General features: G+C 29.1%; 1 protein-coding gene and 1 long non-coding RNA gene across 3 annotated transcripts in view; one reads left to right on the top strand and one right to left on the bottom strand.

Moving 5' to 3' along the window:
* LOC108748405 (tubulin alpha-1 chain-like) overlaps positions 1-10,460 on the top strand; it is an 11,500-nt gene extending 1,040 nt beyond the window's left edge. Inside the window, exons 1-9 of one of the 2 annotated variants that reach the window (XM_018486562.1) lie at positions 2,533-2,582; positions 6,367-6,589; positions 6,860-6,964; positions 7,155-7,351; positions 7,622-7,714; positions 8,010-8,195; positions 8,336-8,584; positions 9,589-9,752; positions 10,249-10,460. In XM_018486562.1, the coding sequence (XP_018342064.1) occupies positions 2,571-2,582; positions 6,367-6,589; positions 6,860-6,964; positions 7,155-7,351; positions 7,622-7,714; positions 8,010-8,195; positions 8,336-8,584; positions 9,589-9,752; positions 10,249-10,375 (1,356 nt within the window). In that variant the 5' untranslated portion in view covers positions 2,533-2,570 and the 3' untranslated portion in view covers positions 10,376-10,460. Of the gene's footprint in view, positions 1-2,532; positions 2,583-6,366; positions 6,590-6,859; positions 6,965-7,154; positions 7,352-7,621; positions 7,715-8,009; positions 8,196-8,335; positions 8,585-9,588; positions 9,753-10,248 lie in introns of those variants that run through there. The other variant, XM_018486570.1, reaches the window with a different exon arrangement.
* On the bottom strand, positions 1,532-6,425 carry LOC108748532. Its single transcript, XR_001939306.1, has 3 exons — positions 6,353-6,425; positions 1,811-2,008; positions 1,532-1,671 (listed from the first exon to the last, which is right to left on the bottom strand). It is a non-coding gene; the product is annotated as an uncharacterized LOC108748532 (long non-coding RNA).
* Positions 10,461-10,712: the final 252 nt, after the last annotated feature.

The raw sequence follows: 10,712 nt of genomic DNA, 5'->3' as shown, positions 1-10,712 counted from the left end.
TGAGTTATCGCGGATTAAATAAAAGAATTATTTTGACTTTAATTGCTCATAACTCCATTAAAAATTGTCGTATCGTATAATTTAAAAAAGAGATTTTTAAAGCTGAAACTTTACTCTATCAAGATATATTTATATTGTTGGTAAGAAAGTAATTGCGGTTTTTACTGATAGATGTCTTTTAAAAAAACGCGATGACTTTTTACTACACCTAATAATTAGAATAGATCTTTTTACATACAAGTGCATTTACATAAAAATCACGTACAGGTAGTAAGCCTGACATTATTTGTCGTTTTAACGAAATATTTTGTCTCAGATAGCAAACATTTCAGCATATTTTCAACATTTTTCGAATATTCAATATTAAAAATCGTAATTTTTTGAAATTATTGTTATTTACACATTTATACTGTCACTTATTTATCGTCATTTTCATGCATACTATTAAAATGTATGAATTTTAATTGTATTAATATGCAATTCTTCTATTAGTTACACAAGTGTATACATTTGTAAACATCCTAATAACGAGAATTGTAGATATTTATACAACAACGCTATTCTTGGTAAGCGTGTAATATGCATGCTATACACGTCATAAGATACACCAAGTATACAGTTAGGAAAATATCACGTTATGCTTTTAAATGTTCGCTTAGAGCTTATGAGGTCAATTAAAAGTTTTTTCGAGTAGATTAAATGAGTGGGGAAAGAAACTCAAGGAGGAATGATTAAAAGATCGATTGAAAAAGATCTCTGTCCGAAAATAATTTTAAGTTTCGTAAAATATTAAAGAAATTTCTATGTAATAACTTTCTTAATATTGAAAGCAATACTTTTTTTTAACAGAATCTTTTAGTTTAACTCTGTTACGATTTCTTACTGTTAATTAAACAAAGCTAAATATTACTATGCATAAATTTTTCAAAATAATTAATATATTTTTGAAACATCAAAAGAAATTTAGATATCAATCTTATTGATACTGCATAGGTTTTTTATTTTCTTATATATTTCAACTACATAAAAAAACGTGAATTATGAAGTATCGATCTACGCTTTGAATGCATGTCAATCGACAGCATAGTAAACATACATTAGTAAAATTGAGAATATTACGAATGCGCCATTCGCATTGCTCATTCACAGTTTTTCTAAAACTCATATTATTGTTATAACCACATTATTATATATTATTTAGGATGTCCAAATATTTACACGTTAACATACGCTTATATCGAATATTTTTCTCTGAAGCGAGAATAATATTTTCAAGATTTAGGATGGATTCCATTTGGCTCAAACATTTTATGAGAGTTGAACGACAAATAAACAAAATATTTTTAAAATCGCAAATGTGAATATACAATTGAATGACGAAGATCTTATCGATCTGAATCTTAGTGCTTAAATAATATTGTCGATATGAATTTATATCATACATATTATATTATACATATTCCGTTTTACAAATATTTAAGCACTAAGATTCAGCTGAGATCGATAGAGCCTGCGTTGTATTATATATTGAATGACAGATTTGAGATGTCTCTTACGTCTATTAATTGTAAGATCACAGTGAAATCTTTTTGATTGAATCGATGCAATCGCGTCATATGCGAGTATGCAGTTTGATATTCGATTAAGCTGCTATGGTTACAGTGTGTCAACCTGTAAAAAATCGATTATTACCGTATCATGCAGATATAGAGTGTATAATATCCTATTGCATGAGAGACGACACATCGCCCATGTGCGTCCTTAAGTCAGGAAGTAGGTCGGCTATAGGCATGCCAATATAGATGCTCACTTTTAGGGTACGACTGAATTATCCATGGGGGACACATTAGGTCAAGGTGGCATTTTTCTACCAGACCTTGTTGACAGATAAAGACATTGCTTTAGTCGACAATGTCTGGGCCACCGGTAATCATCCCTTGTTAAGCATAGCTCGTATTCCTTTGCTCAGTCTCGTTAAGGCTTGTTAAGCTCGCTCGACAGACTTTACCTAATCGCGTGTTTTTTAAATCAAAAACTTGGTATCATTTGTGGTGGGATATCTTACTGTGGGACAGCATAAACATGTGAATAATTGTATCACGTGGGAATAATATAATTATTTATATATTTATAGTCCCATAAAAAAAAGTTCATTATTTTAATTTTTGATTAACGTAAAATGATAGGATAGAAAAATGAATGGATAGAAATAAATAACAAATAAATACAAATACAACGGAATCGACTTCATCAAGTTCAAATTTCGTATAGACTCTTTGAATTATTTATTTTCCTTAGAATAGCTAATATCTGTGCAATCTGTAGAAATTTTTTAAGTGAACTTAATATTATCAGTAAAAATTGTTGTAAAACTGATCATAAGAGATTCAATTACGTTGAGTGAACATTTGATGCAAAAAAAACAGACGATTAATAAAATCGGTTAATGTGAATTAACTAAGCATCTTTGTGTCTTGATACTGTTATAAACATTTTTTTGTGAAAGTGCATTGTCGAATATTCTGTATTCATTTATAATAATTAACGCAGAAACGAAACCTTTTTTAAGAATGGCAAAGAAGGTAATTAATATAATAAAACACAAGTACTGATATTTAATAATATTTTACATTTAAGGATGTATTGTATCTATTTTTATAAATGTGTTTATATATTTAGCATAAGAGTACAACTGATATTTAATGAAATATATTGATCAATGAAGAAATGACAACGAAGCACGGAAATTAGATTCACCACATACTTAGAAGATTTTTAATTTGTAATATTTAACGGTTTTTAATATTTGATTTATTATGTAAAGTAGGAATTATTTTTATGTATTAACAAAAGTCCTAGTTTAAGAACGAAACGTTTGTTACAAATTTGAAAAATATTAAATGTTGACTCAAGAACTAACGTTGGCTCTTAGCTCTTTTTTCTTTTATTATTGTGTGTTTTATTCAGTTAATGTTTTATTCAATTCTTATTATACTTTTTTAAATTATACACATATAAAAGGTACTTACAATATTCTATTTTTATTGAACAATAGATTTTTATAATTTATTTACTTTATTTGTTTCTTTTATTATTGTTTATTGTAATGTTAAAATGTTAAAAATAGTGACAAAATCTCAATTTTTCGTATAATTATTGGGTTAGTCAGAAAGTTCGTGCTGTTTTTTTAACTCAAAATTATACATAGAATTTGTTGTTGTTATTATGTGTTATTGTACCATTCAATAGAGCAAAGTTTTAGCTTTAAAAATTTGTTTTTTAAATTGCGATACGATGATTTTTAACGAAGTTATGAGCAATCAAAATCAAAAAGCTTCTTTTATTTAATTCGCGATAATTCAGTAATAAAAAAATCTTAAGAATATTTTTAAAAAACGATTTTGTAGGAAAAATTTTAAACGTTGGGAAACCAAAAATTTTCACAATTTTTTTTTGTGGGCAAATAGATCCAAAATTAGAAGAAAATTTTCAATTTTTTCGTAGTTTTTAATTAGTTCGTTTTTCGTAGTTTTCGATTAGCTCGTAGTTTTCTGTATGTAAAAATTATCAAACTCACAGAAACTCAAAAAACATAGTAATCTTTCAGAAAGTAGAGATTTCAAGCTTCAAAAGTTTTTTTTTTGTTTATTTTTAACGAAGATATTGTAAATACAATTTTATGCTAAAAAAAATGGCACGAACTTTTTGATCAATATTTACTTTAAGTAGATACATATTCAAAATGGTTTATACAAAGTTTCATTATAATGTATAGAGAGCTGAAATACACTCGAAAAGTGACTAAATAATGAAGTTTAAAATAATGAATATGCTTACCACATGCTTATTAGTATAAAAAATTATTAAATTGCTTGTACAATTTAAGATTTGATATTACTATCCTGATTCTGTGCATGAATGCGGAAAAGCAATTCGGTGCGTGGTTTGTAAAATATGGAATCAGAAATATGTATAAATCCATTAAATAAATAAAGTATTTAAGATCTGCTTCTCAATCAAAAATAGAAATTCTTCATACTTAATGGGAGTTATTCTCTTTTCGGTTTTATTTCAAATTGTAATTGTTTAATTTATTTATAACAATTTGTTGCAAAATTAATTTTTTTGTAATGTGCTTTTTATGTTATATTTGAAATCAGCGATTCAAAAAATCTTTTCATGAGTATTTTTATATTCATACAAAAATTAATCTTTAAGTTTTATCATCTTAACACAACATGATTGTTCTATAAATAAATTTTATTTATTTACAGAATAATTAATCTCTGAATCACAATAAAATTTTACATTAAATTTATGTTGACTTTATACTTTAAACAGTATTTACAATTTACAGTATTAAAAATTGAGATTTTTGTTTTTATTTTATAAAATCTTTTTCATACATTTCCACATTAAAATACATAATGTCATATGGTTCAAAGTATTGTATTATATTAAATAAAATAAATGTTATATGAAGGGCTACGAGCCAAAACAATTCAAATTTAATGTAATAAACAGATAATACAAGAGCAATTGAGAATATAAACAGACATTTCAACCTCATTACCAATGTTAAAAACGTTTATTAATTATAGTTAGAATATAACGATAACGGTTAAGATCGAGAATGGATACATAAAAAAATATATAATTATATAGATTTCAATTAAGATGTAATCCATAAGCTCCGATGTAAAAGTCTTGCACGTAATAATTCATTGTTAATCAAAATTTCTGAAGAATCGCAGTACAAATTTGATGACATGATATGGTAACGCCAATAGAATCGCAGTATAAAATTGAATGACAAAATATGGTAACGCCAATAAAAGATTCATAGCAATTGGAAATTTTATAAATAGTCAATCGAATAAAAAATGGAAGAATTCGTTAATATACAGAAATGTATTAAATAAAATGAAAAAATAAATTAGGTACATATAATTTAAAATATAAAGTGTAAAAAGAGAAATGTGTACATAATAAAAATTGATATCTTAATAAGCAAACTGTGTTGTGTAGTATTATATGATATATAATAAAATGTAATAAAGTATGATCGAGTCAATATATAAAATAAAATAAAGATTAGCGTGTAAGCAAATGTGATAGAGATGATCCTTACTGTCTAAAATACTGTTGCATAATAAGAGTTATATGAGAGTCAAACTAAAAGAGAGAAATATTATCGGTATGGAAAGGGTAAAAATTAGGAGTGAGGAAAAAAGAAGAAAGAAATTAGGAAGGGGAAAGAGATTGTACAATATAATATGAAGATAGGATTCCGATAATGATTCCGTGTCATTTTGCCTATTTAAACCCTGTTTTTGTCTTTTGATATGAACCATTTCTGAATTATATTTATATTATAATTATTATCTGTTAGTTTGTTACATTAAATTTGAATTGTTTTGGCTCGTAGTTCTTCGTATTACATTTATTTTATTTCCATTAAAGTAAAGCTAAAAAAATTTCAATTTCTTATTGAAATAACTTTTGATGCAGGCTCTAAATTGCTGATATTTTTTTTTGTATTATTTTTAAATGCAATCTAGAATAATTTTCTGTAATTTTCTCATTATTTTGAAAATATGTGTAATACATCCGTAACGATCTACTCGCATTGTATTATGAACTCAGTAAAGGCTATCGTGAATTTTTTAACGATATCTAAGGTAGTAATAATACTTAAATAAAGTGTGTGATGTGAAGCGAATATGATCATTTATGCGACTTGTAGTGAAATGATTTTGTCTTTAATGTATATACCCTCCTTTCTCCTCTCATAGGGTGGGACTATTCCGTCAGTTTCAACTTTAAAGTAATACGAAAATTTACAATAACAAACAATATCTCTTTACAGTGACGTGATTATAATTACATTATACAATCATGATTGCTCCTTGAGGAAGCATTTTAACAAGCATAACCTTTAAATAATCTGATGTATCGTTCAAACTTCTAGATGATTAATATCTTATCTTAGAACTATAATAATAGATTGAACCAAAAAATTCTGATTTATCCATTTTCAACCAAAATTCCAATTAATGCAACCAAGCTCTTTTCAGTGCGGCAAATAACGAAAAGCAAAATAAGCTAAACTAAACTTTCTATTATCCATATAAGTTTTTTCACTATTTCTATTATTTATTTATCATTATTTGAGAAAAGGCGAAAGAATTTATTTCAATCAAGTAACAAAGAATCGAAAATATGAGTGAGAGGAAAAAAGAGAGAGAGAATTATTTTTATAAATAATTTCGTTTGGATTTTGATCGAATTATATTATTTTATTGCGTATGTATTTATGAAATATATGGGGATATATTGCACAAGTATTTACTCGTTTATTCGCAGCGGGAATGTATATCCATTCACATAGGACAAGCGGGCGTACAAATGGGAAATGCCTGTTGGGAGCTTTATTGTCTGGAGCATGGTATCCATCCAGACGGACAAATGCCTAGCGATGTTAGTGTGGGCTCCGGAGATGATTCCTTTAACGCGTTCTTTTCCGAGACTGGTTCGGGGAAGCATGTCCCACGAGCGGTTTTGGTCGATCTCGAGCCAACGGTGGTAGGCAAGTGTCCTAGAAAGAATAGTTGACTTCCGAATATTATAATTGAAAAATTCATTTATTAAAGAAATTATTGATTGTTGAGTTGTAAGATACAAATTTTTATAACTTTACATTGCTGAGAGTTACGTCTTGATCATTTGATCATTGATTATTTAATCCTGGTCTCGATCATTTAATCACTGTAAATTTTTCTGAAAATGTGTGTTACACATTAATGACTAATAGAGAGTTAAGAAGATATAATAACGAATTATATTTTTAATACTTTAGATGAAGTGCGCACGGGTACTTACAGACAATTATTCCATCCGGAACAAATGATTACCGGGAAGGAAGATGCGGCTAATAATTATGCCAGGGGCCATTATACAATAGGTACTTCAATTTACGTCACAATTGTAAATCTGTAAAAAGATTGAAGCTTAATTATAACGTATAAGTGATTGACCAAAAATATTCTATATAAATTCATTCTGTAAGCTTTATTTTGTAAGAGAAGATCATTAAATGTGTTTTTTAATAGAGTGATAGTCATGTATTATTAATTGATCTTGCGATTTTTCAGGAAAAGAAATCATAGATCTCACTTTGGATAGAATACGCAGACTAACAGAGCAGTGCAAGGGCTTGCAAGGTTTCTTAATCTTCCATTCTTTCGGCGGTGGCACAGGCTCCGGATTCTCGAGTCTGCTTATGGAACAACTGTCCGCAGATTATCCGAAGAAAAGTAAACTGACCTTTAGTATCTATCCAGCCCCACAGGTAATATTATTCTCCCTAAACGGAATATTTCGATTTTTGCTCAAGAACTCTGATTTCTTTGAAAAAAATTCAAATGATATAATTAAATTTTAATTTAATTTAATTTAAATAATAATATAATAATATAATCTGTATACATATATACATTTCTGTTTGCATCCTTGATATTATTTAGTGAATAGTCTACTTTCCCAATAAACTATGAAACTATCGATTTGTTTAACTATCTAATTGTTTTCTTCATTACGAAAGCGTTTACATTTTTCATAGGTATCGACTGCAGTAGTGGAACCTTACAATGCAATTCTGTACACTCATCCGACGTTAGAGCACAGCGAAGTGGCTTTCATTGTAGATAATCAGGTGTGTACTTTTACATAACGTCAAATGTAAAATCGATATAATAAATCTTATATTTGTAAAATTTATTACATTGTCTGAATTTCGTGAACGCTTTTACAACTCAGTTATTGACAAATCGATTGCGAAACGGCAATTTTTCTTAAAAATAGATTCTACTAGCAGAAATGTTGGGTAGAAAGCTTGCGTGCTGTCTAAAATAAAGTTTATTAGGACAATATCGTAGCTATATTCGCTGCTCTACACGAAGTGGTAATGGCGAAGTCTGTCACTACAATCGCGTGTGTTATATCCATAGGCCATTTATGAGTTATGCAGAAGGAACTTAAATATCGATCGACCGACTTATACGAATCTGAATCGGCTGATTGGACAAATGGTTTCATCCATCACCGCCAGTTTACGATTCGATGGAGCCCTGAATGTCGATCTCACTGAATTCCAGACGAATTTAGTACCTTATCCACGTATTCACTTTCCACTCGTAAGCGCCGTTTGTTAAAGTTTATAAATTTAATATTTTTATAACGTAAAAAAAAAAAAAATCAAACGATTATTTAATCGATAATTATGTGCTAATCTTAATTATGTGCTAATTATGTATTATGTTTTATCGTCATGTAGGCTACGTATGCTCCGGTTCTGTCAGCAGAGAAGGCTGGACATGAGAGAGTGACCGTCTCAGAAATAACAAGTTCCTGCTTTGAACCGAATCATCAAATGGTGAATTGCGATCCGCGCATGGGAAAATATATGGCAGTATGTTTGCTCTACAGAGGCGATGTGGTACCTAAGGATGTGAACGCGGCGATCGCGATGATAAAACGCCAGAAGCATGTGCAATTCGTCGAATGGTGCCCGACGGGATTCAAGGTACTATAAGATGATCAAAGAAAGTTTCTTTTTAGAAGGTAGAAGAATTCAAAAAATAAGAAAAATCCAAAAGAATCTTATTAGATATCGTACATATGAAAGCACAATCAATAAGAAATAGGAAATAATGGCCTATATACATATAAGTATATAAGTATAACGCGTGGTCGAAGCTGGATCTTTAATGCTTAATAATTTCATGTAAATTTGCATAACTATACTATGTATGCACATACATATATACTACAATATATTTATAGTCATTTGTAAGGATGCACTGCATATCCAAAAAGTATCCGATATCTGGTATTATCCGGCACTTTTTTACTATTCGACCGGATAGTCAGATATTATTATTGTAGTATTCAAATATAAATTCTATAAATAAGAGTACTCATAATGCTATAATATCTTATATAATATATTGTTGCAAAATTACAATTTTTTTTCTCTACAGTTATCATCTCTATTGATAATCAAACTCGGACGATAATATTAAAATCATAATTGTTATCACTATTTTTCCCGTACAGTCCCTTTTCCTTCGTTCCCTTTTTTGTTTTTTACTCAGCTTTTTTTGTTACAAATCGTAAGTTGACATTGTCCCAGAATCCGATTGAATATCCGGAAAATATCGGATATCTGAAAAATTGCTTTCCCGGATATCTGATGTTATATTCTTTTCGGAAATCTGATACCGATAATTTTACAATCCGGTATATCCTTATAATCATTTAAACTGCGCAAGCTTTTTTTTTAAGTGAGATTCGCTCCAAAGAAATCTCACTTCAAAAAAAGAAAATCTGCCACTCTTATTCAAGAGTGCAAATATTTTCACTCTTTTGAAATAAGATTTCACTCCAAGAAATTTAGAGAGTTATTTTAAGGATTTACGATTTGTTATTATATAAAATGAATGTTTATAAACTCCTCTTAATTGATTTTTCCATATTTTTTAAGTCGATTACAGTAAGTAAAGTATCACTGTATTCCCATGTTAACAGGTGGGAATAAATTATCAACCACCCACCGTTGTACCAGGTGGAGATCTCGCGCGGGTAGAAAGAGCTGTTTGCTGTCTTTGCAACACAACAGCGATCGTGGACGCATGGGCCCGCCTTGATCACAAGTTTGATCTCATGTATGCCAAACGAGCTTTCGTACATTGGTAAGAAGCTCGAGTTGAGCGTAAATAATATTGCTTGCCATTTAGCATTAACGTGTCTAGACCAGCTAGAGCAAAACATTTTCCTGACATATAGATAACAAAACGAATTATCAAAGCTGCAAAAAACTTGTACTAATTACCAAACTAATTGCACTAATAACCAAACTATGACGAATTTGATAATAAATTCATCAAATAATATGTATATTATTTAATATGGATAGCATTATTTGTTGTCTAACATACAGAAAAAAAGATTAGATTAGCGATGAATTAATAAAAATTTCCTGAAAGTGAAACAATAAATTGAGACTCATGTATACTTAAGCAAATTAATTAACATTGAACTTAATAACACGTGCATAAGGTATAAAGAAACGATATACTCTTCATTTTTTATAATTTAAAACTAAATTAAAATTGATAAAAGATAAAGACTAAATTGAACTAAGATTAAAGTAATAGGCATTACTAAAACACGATGTAAATTTTGCAGGTTTGTTGGGGAAGGCATGGAGGAAGGTGAATTCTCGGAAGCCCGGGAAGATCTAGCCGCTTTGGAGCTCGATTATCGCGAGGTGCAAGAAGATGCTGTTAACACCGAGGAAGAAGAGGAATACTGAATTCGCCATTATAATAATTTATACTATCATTATAATAATTTATACTAATACATACATGTTGTATAACACGTTCTACCATTATATCATATTCGGATGAATCTTTGATTTACATTACCTATTATCGTTAACGGTATCCTTACTTAAGATGAATTATTGTATCCGTATAAATACATTATTTATACATTCTTGCCAACATGCATCCTTTCAAAGTGCGTCCATTTTTAAATTACATATCCCGCTCGCATTGACTCGCTGAATTACAAAACTCCGTCAATAATAGTTGCTTTCCATTTACACCAATTCTCAAATAATTCTCACTTGTGACATCATAACTCAG

This window comes from Trachymyrmex septentrionalis, unplaced genomic scaffold (assembly GCF_001594115.1).
Source record: "Trachymyrmex septentrionalis isolate Tsep2-gDNA-1 unplaced genomic scaffold, Tsep1.0 scaffold109, whole genome shotgun sequence".
NCBI classification, from domain to species: domain Eukaryota; kingdom Metazoa; phylum Arthropoda; class Insecta; order Hymenoptera; family Formicidae; genus Trachymyrmex; species Trachymyrmex septentrionalis.
This window is presented reverse-complemented; position numbering and strand designations above follow the sequence as displayed.